The sequence below is a fragment of the Molothrus ater genome, chromosome 5 (assembly GCF_012460135.2).
Source record: "Molothrus ater isolate BHLD 08-10-18 breed brown headed cowbird chromosome 5, BPBGC_Mater_1.1, whole genome shotgun sequence".
Classification (NCBI taxonomy): domain Eukaryota; kingdom Metazoa; phylum Chordata; class Aves; order Passeriformes; family Icteridae; genus Molothrus; species Molothrus ater.
The window spans coordinates 39,548,387-39,565,613 of record NC_050482.2 but is presented as its reverse complement, the minus strand read 5'-3'; the positions used below and the strand labels follow the sequence as shown (position 1 = coordinate 39,565,613).

Sequence of the window (17,227 nt, the reverse complement as noted above, 5' to 3'; positions counted from 1 at the left end):
AGTTGCCACTTCTGGGCCTTACTGAGTCATTACGAGATGAGAGATAAGTTAGTCTCAGGAGTCCCTCAGTTTTCTCTTCAGCAATGTCTGTTTTGAATACCCCTTTATTATAGGGTATACCGATTTTTTATTGCTTTGGCTAAAGAAGACACAGAAACCTTGCCTTTTGTACGTTAGATGTTTCAAAGGATGTCAGAAAAAATGAAGAATTGGGAATAGATTGAGAGTACGTTCAACAGGAGAAAGAGCTGTATTGTTAACTGGTGTGTTCTGTGCTTTTTCTATGCCTGTCATTGTGCTTCACTGTTATTACCCTTCACAAAAAGGCAGAGTTGTATCTTTTTGTCCCAACACATAACTGCACATATTTACCATTTCTTGATCCATTTTTAGACATGAACTTCTGGAAGAGGCTCGGAGGAAAGGTTTGCCTTTTGCACAGTGGGATGGACCAACAGTGGTTGCCTGGCTGGAGGTAAGTGTTGTCCATAACTTGAAAATGTGAGTCACATTTGTGGATTGCTTCTGTGTCCTTACAAATCTTAAAAGAGACTGTTACAGCCTCTTCCTCTCCCACTGTGCACTGTGCCATCAGCACTACGTGGGCTTTGACACAGGATGGTGTAAATTAGAGACTAGAGCTGAAAAAAGTAAGACAGATTTACACAGTGGGATAAGGACCAGAAATGCGCTTGAATCCCAAAATTTTTAAATCATTGAATTACTCAGTCTCTAAATGTCTAGGAACTCCACAGATATTTTTTGTAGAATGATTTACTAACTTTAAATAAATGTGAAGAAATTGTAGCTTTCTGCATTTTAAAAACATAATGGGAAAAAAAGAGTTCCACTCACCATTTTCACCTGCAGTGTGGGAGACCCAGGTTGAAATCTCCCTGATATGATAGGCAGTGCCTTCATATCTGAACTCCAATGTGCAGAGAGCTGTCCTTTAGTACTTTGGAGGACTTAAATGAATGGGTTTTGGAAATCAAGAAGAAAAAAACATTCACCAGAGCTGTCATCAATTTTGACAAAGTAATCAATGAATGTTTTAGGTGAAGGAACTACTCAAAAAAAACATACACAGATGCTGAGGGGAGAAGGCTGCAGAAAGTAAGAATGTTCTTATACAAATCCACAGTCACTTTTATTTAGCAAGGCTGAAACACTTCAGTGCAGATACAAACTCTTTGTTGGCTCAAAGAACAAGTCTATTCCTTACTATACCAAGCATCTCTACCTATTCACAACTTTTCTCCTGCCTGCTCTAGCTACCATCCATTGATCATCAGTTAGACTTTGTAAAAGTTTTCCCCTGCAATAGAAAAAAGAGATCCCTCTCCAAACCTTTAACAGAAATTTGCTAGTGAATAAATGAAGGATGAGAAATGAAAGCAGCTAGTGTCCACAAAATTTCAGCTTCACATTGGAATTGCTGAGGGTACCTAATGAAAAATACAAAATGAAAACTGCAGAAAGTCAATGCAAGCATTCGTATATGATCTTTGAAAACAGGATTATATCCTCATTCGCAAAAAATCTCTGTTAATATGGAACAATCCTTTATTTGGCCACTACTTTGCTTTGTCATATGACTTCAGGAGTTCTGTAACCAGATTTATATCAGTCAGAAATATTTAGTATCACAGTAAAGGCTGATTTGCTGGAGACATGCACATGCAAAAGTCTGTAATTTCTGCATACCAATACCCTCATATTTCAAGGAGATCTGAAGTTTCAAGCAGTTTTTGACAAGTTAAGCCCTACTTTTTTTTTCCCCTTGATTCTTTCCTGAAAAATAGGATATGCTTCCCACTGTCTAAGAGAGGAGCTGTAAAGAGAAATCAGGATCTGTGAAGTTCTTGGGGAATATGATGACAGTAGCACAGGAGAGCTCAACAGGAAGTTTATGTCACAGTAGTCAGTTCAGATTGAAAACTGATGACAAAAATATATAAGGATAGGACTAGTGTGTTTATTCTGTGAGCATCAGTACATTTCATACTCTCCAAAAGAAAAATATGTGTCACTTCAACTACAGAATAAAGCAAATATTAAAGGAGAAAAATACTCACAATTTAGAAGTATATTATGAAATTTTCAAACTTCATAGGGCTTTTCAGCCTTAGCATTTATTCTTGTTGTTTTTATGTAGCACAGACATAGTTGAGAAACAATTTAAGAATTTTGTGTTTTCTTAATTCTGGAAAAGTATATTGCTCTCAATATCTGAGTTCTCTGTCTAGAATGATTTCTGACTTCTCTTTTGAGAGACTTTTCATGTAACATCGTTTTCTGCTAGGCAGCTATTTTTTTAAAGAATTTACTTCTTTTGTTAAAGAAATAATTTACCTAATGAGCAGCAGACAGTTTATTTCTGCAGGGTGAATAATTCCCAGTGTTTATGCTTTTCTGCTTTCCAAGTGTATGTGTGAAAAAAATTAATATTAAAATAAATGAGGTGATGAAATACATTTTAAAGCTATGCATGGCTTTTTCATGGCCATTTAAGTGCAGCTGGGTATTATCTACATTATTTTTGGTTTTTGTTTTTTGTTTTTTTTCTTTCATGAAACTTTGTATTTTGTAACAGTTTGTTGGAATCAGATCATGTTTTTAGGTTCAGACTAGCACTGGATGGATGGTAGTGTCTAATCCCATCTGTGGGAAGGACTTACTCAAACAATGCAGTCATGTCTCAACCTCTGTGATTCTTCAGGACTCAAAGCCTAACTGAGCCTTCTGCACTTGACAGTCAAGTCTGTTTTCCCTGTGACATAAAAGTGATCTAACAGCTGTCTTTTATGGAAATATTTCCCAGATAAAGTATAAACCTCTTAAGAACCACACACTTCTTCCCCTGACTGTGTCAAATGAAATGAAAATCCTTTCAATTCATCACTGCTTTCCAGATTTTTTTTGTGAATTTCTTCATTTCCTTGACCTTGTGTCCTCTTTTAGTAAGCCTTTATTAAGAGAAAAAACAAAAGACAGCCAATGGAATCAGCTAATTCTGATGGCCTATTTGATATGCACAGAGCTAGGTGCATTTGTTTTCCATTATGTTATCCCTAAAATCTCAGTGATATGGCATTCCCTGCTTATGTTCTTCTCACAGGCTTTGCTAAGCATAATGTACTTCACACCATGTGTGATATGAAATTACCTCCTTTGGGAAAAAAGAGCTGTAGACACTGACATTCATATTAATGAGGCAGCATAAAATGAGAAAGCTAAGAAAAACAAGAGTAATTCACACTCAGTAGGTCCTTTAACAAGGAAAGAATAAATGGTGAAGAAAGGGGCTGTTCCTGGCCTAGGCTAGTAAGACTAACATAAGGAGAGTAAAAGCATATATCTTCTAAATCCATAGATGATGCTCCCATTTCTGCACCTAGTAACCAGTATTCCTAGCTGGGATGTGACACCAGACACCAGTTCCCATATTTACTGTAAAGTCTGTCCCTGATTATTTGAACTCGGCTTGGTTAATTTCTACTCAGAAGATAAAAGCTGAGAAATGTAAGAATGTGCATCTTGGGTACACCATGTTAAAAAAGAGAAAGCCAAATTTTAGTACAAAAGTGAAAAAATTACTTAATTCATCTTAAATGATTTTCTGTACATAATCTTATCAGATAGGCAGTAACATTGACTTGTGCCAGTATTTGGTCATTAAAACCTGGGAAAGGAGTAGCCCAGGGGATGGAGGCAGCTCTAAAAATAATTCAAAGCGTGCCTTGCTTTAAAGTTCTGATTACAGTAAAAGCAAAAAGAATTCACATGAAATCATGGCAATTTCAAAGGTTCTGAAACAATTTTGTTCTGTTAGAGACCATGATATTCATACTTCTTTGTGTGTGTTACCATGCTTATTCAGACTGATAGGTGTCCTGACAAATTAATTGTTTGTTATTGGTCATTAATTAATTGGTTATTAGTGGTCATGACACCAAGTCTGACAGTTTAAGAAGCTTTTGGACAACACTCTTGGCACATGATGTGATCCTTGAGGCTGTTCTGTGCAGAGCCAAGAGCTGGACTTGATTGTGCCAGTGGGTCCCTTCCAGCTGAGGATATTCTATGATTTTAATTTCATTTGAGAGATGAAGCAGTGCTTTGGATGAAATGTCCCTTCTCTTGGCAGCTCTGGCTAGGATGCCAGCCTGGTACGTCGCTGCCTGCCGTGCCAACGTGAAGAGCGGAGCTATCATGTCTGCTTTGTCCGACACTGAGATTCAGAGAGAAATTGGAATCAGCAATCCTCTCCATCGCCTAAAGCTCCGATTAGCAATCCAGGAGATGGTATCATTGACAAGTCCATCAGCACCTCCAACATCCAGAACAGTGAGTCATGTTCAGCTAACTTTTTCTACCTGCTTCACCCTACAGGTGTCTGCAGAAAAACTTTGAGTGGCTCTATGATAACACACACTTTACAATCAGTGAAAACTGTCTAATAAAGACTCAGAACTACCTGTTCATCATTTCCTTGATTGTTGATTGCTGATGTTTTTCTTTTATCAGATATTCTTTTTTTTTAAGTATTGTTTTGATTATCCTTGATGTTATCCAAACCGGTATCGAGCATCTTATTTGTAATTTTGCCCTTATTTTTGCCTTCTCTTTCTTCAAATCATCTTTACCACCCTAATCAGATTGCATTTCTCTTTTTTGTTTGTTTGTTCTCTATCTTTATTTCTTTTTTTAGGGTGGAGGGGAGGCAGGTGTTGGGAGAGGTCATATAGGAACACAGCTCTTTTGAGTCTTTTTCCCATTCCCTCTTTTTGCACCCTTTCAAATGTTATATAATACAAATGAGCTGGCTTTAGGTTCTTCATGCTTTTAAGAGAAGCAGTGATTGGAAGTGTGAGGGGAGCATCTGGAAAGTGGAAGCGGAGCCTGTGCATTCAGTGAGGAAGAGAAAGTGGGGAAGCAAGTAAAGATACACAGAGATACAAGTCTGAAAAGGAAGGGGAATATATCAAAAAGAGCAAGGAAATAGATCAGGGGAGAGTAAGAATGAAGGTGCTATATATAAAAAGCAGGAAAAAATAGGCTAAACTGATGAGGACAAAAAGAAATAAGATAACAAAAGGGAAGTTTTTAATGCTGAGATATGCTGATGGTAATGGAGATGCAAGAAGCAATGGAGACTAACAGAAACGAGGATCAGATAGTAAACATGGCACAGAAGTGAAGGACAAAGGCTTCACTTCACCACTCAAGTGGTGTAACTCAGATTTCTACTAAAAAGGCAATAATAATGATTATGTTAATAATATTTCTATTTTGTAATATGTTGTCTTCATTGGATTTATGGAGAATTTTTGGTGGAAATTAGAATTCAGATACCTTTGTGACCTACATAAGTAACTGGGAAACAGCACTAATGTTGCCATTGATTGCCCTTTTATCTTCATGTTGCTCATGTTCTTTAAATATTGTAGTTTGCTGTCTGATACTTTCTTCCCTGAAAACAGTTTTGTGTGTCGTCATGGTAATATTATGAATTGTAGTGGATTTTACCAAAGTAAAGCAGTAAAGACTCGATATGATGTTTGAATTAGTACACAAAATTAATTTTGATTTTAAAAGTATAAGAGGATATTTCAAAGCATAAAAGCATTTACACTTATGAAGTGAGGGAATATTATATTCAAGGTAAAAACATTGGGAATAGTTTTCCCTTGTTTTTTTAATTCTTTCTGAGTAACTGTGTGCACACAAAGCTGCCCTGCCCTGGAACATCGATTTCTGAGTCTCCAGTCTTTCTGCTTCCCCTTTTTCTCAGGAAAGGAGTTAATTTATCTCAGGTCTCCAGAAAACACAGCACACACCCATGCTCCCTCCCTGAGTCTCCTCAGTGTCCTAGTAATCATTTGATGAAAAACAATAGGATGAGGACAAATAATTTTAGAAGTGAATTTTCTTGACATTTTGATTTACAGAAACACAAGTATTCTGTATTTACAGAAACAGAAGTATTCATTATTTAGATTACAGTATGAGCTTGTGACTTGTGCAGAATATTTAGGCTGGAAAATCTTTGGGAGCTGAAGCTTTCCTGTGCACAGAGCTGTGAGCTAAAGGTTGCATTTGCCAGTTGTTTATGAAATGCAGCTTTAACTATTATTCTTTCCTTTGTGGCAGTGCTCTGCCGGATTTCATCCATCAGTTCTAGTTGTAATACTCCATGACATCTGTTCAGAAGCCGCTAATGAAAGATACAAACCAAGTTGTCTAAAGTTGTCTCTAGTTGCAGCTCGGTAGAGGCAAGAACGTGCTTGTGCTGATGGTGATGCGCTGTTAACTTACAGTGGTGCTGCCTTTCTTCTTTACCACTGCTTACCTAATGTGGATCCCACCTGCCCTCCTGCGGGCCTTGTCTGTAGCCCTCAGGCAATGTTTGGGTGACCCATGAAGAAATGGAAAATCTTGCTGCTCCAGCTAAAACGGTTAGTCATTCCACTTCCACTTCAAATGGTTCAGTGCTCCAAAGAGAATAGGCCTGCTCCTGCTTTAACACAGATGCCGTATCTTCTGTAGGATGCATCCCAAAGCATGCCATTAGAAAGTTGCAGGGAGTAATGAAATTGAATTTAAAGAACAGTTACATAATATTTCAGCAAATGGTATTGCCATCACAAAAATTGCGTGACCCTAAAACCAGTATTGGACTTTTAAGAGTATATAATAGTTTCAGAACCACTGTCAAACCTCATTTAATGAAATGAAATTGTCATGGTTACAGGTGCAACATTTCTCCTGTAATCTACTCCCTCTTCTTCTAAATGGTGTTTTGTATTTGCTGACATAGAAAGAAATAAGAAAAGACTTGAGAATGGTGCAATAAACAACTTCATGTTTTCATTAATGCTGAGTCTTTCTTGTCCATACTTGGGTATTAATGATCTTTGATTTCAGGTGCATGGAGAGTGTAATTTATTTCTTGCTTTTTTTGTCAAACCTCTCCCTTAACACTAAAGTAAGACTTTTTTTTTTCAGTTTGGAATATATGTTATTTTAGGTTTTGGTTGTTAACATTATATCATAACTCTATAGATGTGCTTATAAAGTACGATGCAATGTTCCAGTGTGATCTCTGAAAAAAATTATCTTCAGTTTGGCAAACTTTATATTCAGCCCAATCCATAAATGGTGGGAGAAGTTCTGGAGCTAAATTTTGATGCAATAAGGAATTATTTCTTCAAAGTTTATGCTTGTTAGAGTATTTAAAGTTTTTTCATCAGCAGTAAGGAAGCCAATTCTCATAATTTTTTTTTAAACTGAGCTCATTTCTAGTTTTATTATTCTTGGTAAAGATAAATGCAAGTATAACAGCACTGAACTGACAAGAAGTAGAGTTGATCCTGTTTAACTGGCCAGCCAGAAAAACACAGTTGTTCCATAAAAAATGTTATGTAAAAAGCTCCTTTACAATACATTTTCAAGAAGACATCTTTTTATTGTTAATGTTTTAAAATCAAACTAGAACCAAAAAACTACATCCCTAATGCCCAAATTTTTAGGCAAATGTTTGTGTTTTAATTGTGAAACTGTGAAGAGTGTTTAAATAATGCTGTAAAATTTCACCAAGATATAATGATTTCCTATCTTGAAAACTCAGCTACATTCTATGGTCTTGGTCTTACAATTTTCCAGGTAGTTTAGCCCAGGACATTGTCACTGGCGAGTTATTTTATTTGTGCGCTTTATGTGAATATTTTCATTTTTATTAACATGCATATGAAAATCACATCTTTTTATAACTAATTTTTATTGTCTTTTTACCTGCTTTACTAATTGCTTCCTGCTGATAATACAGAAAGAGTCTGAAGAAGGCAGTTGGGCTCAGGTATGATCTTTCATGTGACTTTTTAAAATTGAAAGTTGATAATGTAATTGGGTGCATCAATATTCATAGTGGAATATAATATTGTGACAGTATTTCAATGACAGAACTATGATTTACATATTTTAGAGTTCTTCTCAAAGATTATATTCTCTGGACAGTTTTTTTAGGTAAAGCAAAAATAGGTACATATGTCATGAATATTTTTCACAAAAGAAATTACTACATTTCAGGGACATTTTCTATCTCCCATCTAAAGCTGTGTTGAGAGTTTTAGAGAGTAAGCATTTTCCTCCTTTTTCAGAATAGGACAGTTAAATATGCCATGAATTTGAGAGCTAACTTTTCTAAAATCACACCAAATTTTTTTAGAACAATTGTATAAATCACACCCATGTTATCAGCCTACAAATATTGTCATATATTTTATTTAAAACTGCCGATTAGCTACATTTTTAAACTTTTTCTAATATATGCACACTTACACGATCTTGCTATCTTTACTGATGACATTCCTTTTCTCTTCAAAATCTTACAAGAATGAGATGTATATTTTCCCTCGTAGATAATATATCCATCCAGCATTAATTGTGTTATTCATTTGTTTATGACATTAAAAACAAAACCAAAGACATAGTTCGGCTTGAAAATGAACCTGAGCATAATCCTGTTTAGTTAGTATAAATTTTGCAATTTGTTAGTTTTCTGTTTTGTAATACAAAATAATTAACAAAAGTGAGATGTAAAAATCTATTTTGCATTTTAATAGGGAAGCTCATATAAAAATAGCTCCATATGCATGGTTTTTTCATATGGTCCCTTCCTCACCCTAGTGAAATTTTAGCTGAACAATGAAGCCTGGGTTCAAGTTTCTAGGAGGAGCCTGGTTTGCTTCTATCTCGATTAATTTCTTGAGCTCTACATTTGATGGATTTAAGTTTAAACTGTTCACAGCTGAAAATATCTCATTTAACTGTAAGCCTGAGTGCCAAACAACTGAAATTAACTTTCAGTCTCAAAAGGATTTCAGGTGTGTATCTATGAAGTGTCATTAGGCTATTTATGAAATTCTTCTCCCCACAAACAGAAACAAGCCTTAGTAGATTACCTGGAGCTATGTTTATATTACCAGTTAACAGTTCAGGGTTTGCCTGGCATAAATATTCTAGAAGGTCGATTGAAAGCAAGTAGGATTACGAAACACACATATTTTGGTTGTGTAACAAGTCTGCTTGCATTTAAAACTCAAAATTGAAAAAAATTCCTTAAAACTTACATAAGAAAACAAGATAGAACAGGCAAAACTACTGTCTGTAACAAATATCTCACAGTGGTTCCCTCTTCCAGTGTTAAAGCAAAACCAGAATTACTGATTTTTTTTTAGACATAAATTTTTTTCAACATAATTTTTTTCTTTGAGACATATTTTGTTTTCAGTCTGTGATGCAGTCTTGAACAAACTCACTAATTTTTCCCCCTCTCCGTTTTCTTCTCTCTCTAGACCCTGGCTTATGGTGACATGAACCATGAATGGATAGGTAACGAATGGCTGCCCAGCCTGGGCTTACCTCAGTACCGGAGTTATTTCATGGAATGCCTGGTAGATGCGAGGATGTTAGACCACCTGACAAAGAAAGATCTGCGTGTGCACCTCAAAATGGTGGATAGTTTCCATCGGTATGTGGGCATAAAAACTACATCCGTAAAAATGCTTTTGTGTCTGCTCTAGTGCTCAGTGCTGCTCAGAATAAAAACACTTTCTGTTGTTTTGGTGTGGAAAAACATACAGAAAAGAGAGGGCTGACTGTCAGAAATCTGAATTCAGAGAGATTCCTTTAGTAATAGCAACCACATTGCAATTATGTCTCTAAAAACCAAGATACTGGTACAGATAAATTATGTAATGAGCAGGGAACCATTAATATATCAATAGACTCTAGACAATACAGAAACAGTAATAATTTAAGTGGTGTGAAGTATCAGAAAGTGCTAGGCTAAGCTTTAAAGCCCTGAGATCTCATAATAATGAAAAGCTATTGTGTGTAGCACATAAAAGCTGTTAACAATACAAGCAATTTGACAGTTGTTGGGTTACCAAGGGATATAGCTAGGAAGCTAAATTGGAAATATGGAAATAAAGGCATTTAAACTTTAGGGAGAATCAGGTTTATGTGACAAGAAGTGGATTTCTTTTTAATAGAGTGTCTAATTTGTCACTTTTTAAAAGCCTGATTTGACAAAACATTTCACGGTTCACAAGGGCTGACCTTTTCAGATCTTTTACCTCTTTTAATGCTTTGGGTTTCTTACGCTAAAACAGTTATTCAAACATACTCATTTTGTTTTTTTCCATTTCATTCCTGAAGTCTGTGGAGTTTTTTTACTCTCTGTTCTCAAGATTTTGTACATGGGTACTATGAAACACCTCATGTGAAGTGCAGGAAATACATCCTACATATGTTCCCATCTTCAAAATTATCTTTATTAACTCTAAATGTTTCTCTTTAAATAACAGAACAAGCTTGCAATATGGAATCATGTGTTTAAAGAGGTTGAATTATGATAGAAAAGAACTGGAAAAGCGAAGAGAAATGAGTCAGCATGAAATAAAAGGTGATAGTTGCTGGGAATGAATACTGGGAATGTTTCTTCTTTTGAAGCTTGACACTGTTAACCCATTGTCATGCCATTTAAGCAAAGCATTTAAGCATGTGCTTTCAGCAAAACTAACATAAGTCCATCTTTCTTCAGAACAAATCCTAAATTAAATTGGGCACAGTTAAGTACTTTGCTGAATTGGGGCTGGAATTCTGAATGGTGGTTTCACACATACATTTTGCTAAGTTGAGTTTTGGATATGGATCTTATCTGAACCTCTTTCAGGCTCAGAAGCAGAAGACCAAACAGTGTGCAGCTCAGTGGGATGTGCTGGGGGCAACGCTAAAAAATGGGAGCACTCAGGACCCTATGCCCCAGCTTTTGAAAACCTTTGCCTTTGATTTCTTATGTCAAAATGTATCATAGAAAATGCTGCTTGGAGGGTTGACCACTGAGGCAGTTGATTGGTGCATAAGAATAGTTCCTAACAAAACTGGCCTTATTAGAAGATTTCACAGCTGATTCTAAAGATTTTTTTTTTCTGTGTAAAGCTCTCTAGAGCAGTTGCAGCTCACTGCATGGTTCTTTTTATATATAACAATTAGGCTGGCTGGGTTTTTTACAGCTGTCAGAAATGAATCCTTTGATTCCTTTGAGCTTTTCCAGCTGTAGTGACTACAGCAGTTAGCACTTCTCAAGGACAATGCTGATCAGAAGAGCAAAAAAAAAGTTGTGCATTTGTTCAAGGCACATCATGGCATCCACTAATGCAAAGACTTTGCCTTGGACATGCAGGATCAGTGCCAGTCAGCCCAAGTGGGTCTAGCTGGAGACTGACATAGGGGAATTGTGTGTTGGTCTCAAATTCTAGTGTGGCTTCAGTGCTAGTGGCTTCAGTTCCTTCTAGGACAAGGGTAATAATTCATAGCCTCCTTCACCTCGTCAAGCATCGGTCAGTTATTCATTGTCCCAGGTGGGATTTGGTTGCAGCCTGCCACTGTGTTTCAGCTGATCCTGACCCCAAAAAGCGAGACGCTCTCAGCCAGGCAATGGAGAAATCGCTCCCAAAACAGCCACAGCAGCTGGACTTGTAAAGGTTCAGGAATAAGCCTCATCACTTAGTAAAGAAAACTCAGTACTATGTTTCCCACTTATAACTCTAAAGATTAGTATAAGTAACTTTTTTCTTCACCTTACAGGCAGGGCAGGATACTTTTTCAGAATAGCTAAATCCGCAAAAATGGTTTCCTAGCTGGCTTTGTTGCCTTAGCTTCATAATTGGTATGGACTTAACAAGTCTACGAGCTTTCTGTACTAAAAATAGTTTGCCTATAAAATAGTGAACTAATCTTTTACTTTATGGCATGTTAGTATGTGATAGGCGCTGACACATCTCCCAAAATGTTTAATACACAACTCACATGTGAAGCCTTGAGGAATGGCTACTTCTCCAGTGCCTTTGCACTGTAAAATCTTGCCTGCAAATTGAAAAGGTATATATAGGAAGTGGGAAGAATTGCATTATGGAGATCCCCTCTGGAAGCACATTTCTCCTTTGGAAACATTATTACTTGAAGATAATTAATCACATAGAGTTTTTCAATAGGACATACTAAAGCTATATGAATAGTGCTGGCATTCCTCATGTATAAAATAAAGCAGTAAGACATCCACAGTGCATGCACAGCTACCCATGCACCTGTACAATTTGGAAGTTCTCAAGGCATCAGGAGACTGACCTGGTGTTATATCCTTACAGATGTGCTGGTATGGAGCAATGATCGAGTCATACGCTGGATACAAGCCATTGGCCTCCGAGAATATGCAAATAATATTCTAGAAAGTGGTGTACATGGTTCACTTATAGCACTGGATGAAAATTTTGACTACAGCAGTTTAGCTTTATTATTACAGATTCCAACACAAAACACACAGGTAAATTTGCTTATGCTACTTCTGGTTAATCTGTACCCATTATTACCTTTTATTCATCTTCAACCATTTTAATTGTTTACTTTGGTATCTCTAGGCACGGCAGATCCTTGAGAGAGAATACAACAACCTTTTAGCACTAGGAACTGAAAGACGACTTGAGGAAGTAATTAATTTTATTTTCAGTATTTATAAAATATCATAGTAAAACATTAACATCAAATTGAATGCATGAAGACATGTTAATTTTCACATTGTTAAAGAGAGTCAGTTACAGCTTAAAAAATAAGGAATACCCATCAAGGTTTTTAAAGTAACTTCAGCTTGGCTACATATTTGTGTCAATACATATCTTGGATGCTAAATTTTACACTGCACTCTTACCTTAAGATGATTATTTTCCAGAAAGGAAACATGCAAAATGGAATGGAAGTTTTGCTGGTTAGAGCAGGTGGTGGGGGATGTGTGTGGGTGGGATGCCTGTGCAGTCTATTCTTTAGGACACTTACACCTTTTTTAAAAATAAAGAAAAGAAGTAGATTTTTCAGTTTGTTCTTTATTGCTTTTATCCTTCAAAGTTCTTCAAAGTTAATCAATATTAATAGAGTGGGATTTGGGGCAGTTATCTTGGAAGAGGAATCTCAAATCCATCTATGGAAATTATTTATCTTAACATAAGAGTCCAGTGCAAAAATGTTTAAGTCTTGGACTTCAGCACATAAAGAGAAATAAAACTTTTAAGGATTTGCTGAAAATGTCAGATGCCTATGAATTCTGTGTATGCACATGAGTGTTTAATTATTTTTAGTACTTTATGTAAGCTTCCTAATGCAGTAATAAATCACTTTCTGTCACTGTGTAAGAAAGTTCTATAGAGGTGATACTAAACCCCTTGACTATATCGAGCCAAAGATTTAAGAAGAGTTTTCCACCCCAGCATTTAATATTTCTCAAGCTTTTACAAACATGTCTCAAACACATTACAGTGACTGGATGCAGTGCAGCAGGGCAGGGTAGTTGTTATGGAACACATTTGGCAGTGGCAGAGATAGCACACAGCAGGATGGTAAATCAAAAAGCTTCATTTTGCTTTATCAAACAAAACTCTGTTGACAGAGCGATGACAAGAACTTCAGGCGCGGCCCCTCCTGGCGACGGCAGTTCCCGCCGCGCGAGGTCCATGGGATCAGCATGATGCCGGGCGCGTCGGAAACGCTGCCTGCCGGATTCCGGCTCACCACCACATCCGGCCAGTCGCGGAAGATGGCCAGTGACGGTACGAACTCATTCCTGCACTTCCTCTTGGAAAGCACCAGGCTTGTCCTAGCATGCCAAGTTGACTTTTAAAGCATGTCTGTCTCGCACCACAACGATTGCGTTCGTTAACTAGGGTGAACTGAGTCTGGGAGACTTGAATTAGGGAATGGAAAAGCACTGACTTGGCATATTATTGATTTTTTCAGGTTTGCTTCACACAAACAGTGTTTATTTAAAATACAAAAAAATGCCGATCTCACTATCCTACAGCTGTAAAGGAAACAATCAGAAAGACTGGAATTAATTTACTAACTTTCAACTGAGACTGAATATAATATCTAAGCACATTTTTCATCCTATTAGCCTCTCTCCCAGGTGGAGTGTTTTAGAGAAGACAATCAGAATGGCCTATCACCTTTATTTTCCTATCTTACTTTCAAATTAAATAGCTTAGCCTTGACCATCAAATAACTGAAGTTGCTAACAGTCACCAGCGGATGAGTAGTTAGCAAATGCTGAAATTCAGGTACTAATTGAGTTACTATATACCAGTCTGAATTTTCTCTGGAAATCTTTTGATTTCCAATAGATGCACAAACTCAGAACAGAGTGGAAAATTAGCAAGCAGATCATTAATTAAAAAGTAAATAAAATTTAAAAATCATTGTAAGAGAGCAGGCAGAGGAAAGAAATCCCATTACAGCTATTTCTTCAGGTTTATGGAAGATAAAGCCAAGTATACCTGCCTGAAGTTCTGAGAAATATTAGTACAAAAACTGCCCCATTTAAAATACTGCCATTTATTTAATCATGACAGGATTCAGTCTACAAATAGACTTATCTCAAACTTGTAGAGACCTGTAGAGATCACATCTTGTAACTTGATAATGAACTTGGTATGATAGTATTGCCACCTAAATTCCATTAAAGCCATCTGAATTCCATTAGAGTTTCTTACCCTTAAAAACAGTGCTTTATGGTTGCAGTTACAGATGGAATAATTTACTGGTCGCATCACTGAATGCCATTGACTCCTAGCTTCCATGGCATTTCCATTGCCCACATTACTGTAATATACAAGAACCTTATAAACATTAAGGAATTTCATCTTCTAGTCATGGTATGATGTAGAAGATGATGTTCTGCATTTTACAGATGTGGAACTAAGGCAAAAGGCAGATTTAGTGATTTACTTGAGGTCTTCCAGACAGTTAATTCTTGAGCCAGGTATACTGAACTCAGTAGACTTAAAGGGAAGTAATTTTGAAGACCTGTATCTTCATCCAGGATTTGGCTTCCTATCTCTCAGCAGTAAGAATGCAATAGTATTTAAACAGCAAGATAGGTAAGAGCATTAGGAATTACAATAAAATAAAGACAAAATTGAGTTTTAAACTGTATTCCCTTTAGACAGATTCCAACAGTACATCAGCCATGAAGAAGTGCTGAGTTTTGAACTAGACCATGCCGAGATCACGTTAGAGAAAGCCACAGAGCAATTTAACAGCCACCCTTCCAGTGGTAAACAGACTGATATATTTTACTGATGATTCTAAAGAGGCTCTGGTTTGTTTCCTTTTTTTTTTTCCCAATTTGCAGTTGCTTCATCACGACTGCAGAGGTTAGACAGCTCAACAGTTCGCACATACTCATGCTGACAAGGCCTAGCAAAGAAGCCAGCACTGAATTGTTGTGAGTATTCTGTAGGGGCCATCATGAAAGCTCTTGATGACTGCACTACACCCCACATTATCCAAGCACAAACCAACATGGAGCAGAGGACGTAACTGAGGATGTAACTAAGGACTCCCTAGGGCAGTCATTTGGTCATAACAACAGACTTAAGCTCAGTCCACAGGACACTACCAACCATATTTTGGGAAGAAGGCAGAGGGAATGAACTTAATTTATGAGAACTTGGAAGAGTTCTACTAGGAGCTGGAATGTGGGGTCAACACTACTAAAGCAGAAGAGATTTACTTTTTTTTTTTTTAATTAAAGCTATGGCTCAATTTAGAACATCAGGTAGCTGCACAGACTTACCCATACAGAAAATCTTGAAAATTTATCTATTACAGAGATTCCTGCACTTCTCAAATCATTCAGAACTGACAAAGAAAGGATTATCTGAGCTGGATGCAACTTTGGATCAAATTTAGTAGTGGAATTCTTGTTAAATTTTTCACCATATATCTTTTGAGTGGGGTTATGAATATCGCAGAGTCACTTTTCCACAGTTCTGTGGAAATACAGTTTTCTATTTTGTCCCAGCTTTTGGAAAAAATACACACATGATGAGTAGTTACATCAATATGGCACCATTTTATGCTAGTATTTTCTCACTAAAACAATTTCCATTTAGTTACTTGGGGAATTGCAAGGCAGCTGGAAAAAAATATTTGAATATCACCAAAACCTCATCAGACATCAAATATGCTTTAGTAGCTGTTGGATATTGTAGGCAAGACATGCAAGGATCTGCAAGCAAGTTGCTGTTTTTTTGTTTTGATTCCCAAGACTGGGACAGACTTGGGGCCGTGGAGATTTTACTAACTTTGTGTAGGTTCAAAAAAAAAACTTAGCAATAGCAAACATTAACAGTGGGAAAAGTGGATTGCTCAGGATCCTCCTGATGACACGAGCCTTACTTCGAAAGATTGCAAGAGTATAAAATCTTCCTCTTAGTAAAAATGGGACCATTTGAGCCACCCCTGAAGAATAAACTTGCGGGCAGGGTGTAGTTATTTCTTGGGTTTGCTTTGGTTTGGTTTTTCTGAAAAAGCAAAGTTTAGTAGCTGAATCTAAAAAGATGATGATGAAGCACATAAACTATAGAAATGTTTTTATGTGTATGCATGTATAGATTTGAGCATGGTATTGCATCAGTAAGTCAGTGACAGGACTCTCACAGGGTTCAGTGGTGACAGAAATGGAAGGCAGAGATATGAACCTTTTCTCCTATAAGCTTCAGAATCACAATGTTGGAAGCAATTAAGCATGACCAAGAAGTTCTCTTAGGCCAACAGTAATGGGCCAGGCACTTGAGGTGAGGTTTGAAAAGTGCAATAAAAGCAGAAATGGAAAACTGACACACTACCAAAAATTAATTTAAGATTATCCAAACCATTTATTCCCATTGTATTAAAAATTATCTAAAAAGTAGCAAAGCACAAATAAAAGTAAAGTAGCAGACTTTTCTAGCACTATAAATGTATGGAAGGTATGTATTTTGAGCAAAAAGGTGTGTATATAAAGTTATACAAGCTATACAAGTTAACTTCAATTTCTATTGGGGAATTAGTAGTGTTTTAAGTATCAGTAGTATGTATCACATCAGCACTTGCTGTTTGTCCACTATTCTACTACTTAAATGCTTGAGTGGTCTATAAGGATATCAAATTTGCATCTACATGCAAATTTACATCTACGTGTAAAGTCTAATACATTAGGTTAACTGACAATAATATACTAGTATTCCTCTTCTCACTTACCATGTACTCCTTTTAGAGAAGGAACAAGATGGTGTGAACTAGAACTTTAGTATATGCACTTACTATAAAGGCAACTTCAAAATGCTATGCA

At 36.7% G+C, this 17,227-nt stretch overlaps 1 protein-coding gene across 1 annotated transcript in view; it reads left to right on the top strand.

The window, feature by feature from the left end:
- The window catches only part of PPFIA2 (PTPRF interacting protein alpha 2), a 288,359-nt gene that overhangs the window by 267,878 nt on the left and 3,254 nt on the right, over positions 1 to 17,227 (top strand). The window contains exons 23-32 of the mRNA XM_054514951.1: positions 394 to 479; positions 4,151 to 4,350; positions 6,399 to 6,461; positions 7,832 to 7,861; positions 9,360 to 9,535; positions 10,374 to 10,471; positions 12,216 to 12,391; positions 12,486 to 12,554; positions 13,505 to 13,664; positions 15,245 to 15,337. Of these exons, the coding sequence (XP_054370926.1) occupies positions 394 to 479; positions 4,151 to 4,350; positions 6,399 to 6,461; positions 7,832 to 7,861; positions 9,360 to 9,535; positions 10,374 to 10,471; positions 12,216 to 12,391; positions 12,486 to 12,554; positions 13,505 to 13,664; positions 15,245 to 15,303 (1,117 nt within the window). The 3' untranslated portion in view covers positions 15,304 to 15,337. The remainder of the gene's footprint in view (positions 1 to 393; positions 480 to 4,150; positions 4,351 to 6,398; positions 6,462 to 7,831; positions 7,862 to 9,359; positions 9,536 to 10,373; positions 10,472 to 12,215; positions 12,392 to 12,485; positions 12,555 to 13,504; positions 13,665 to 15,244; positions 15,338 to 17,227) is intronic.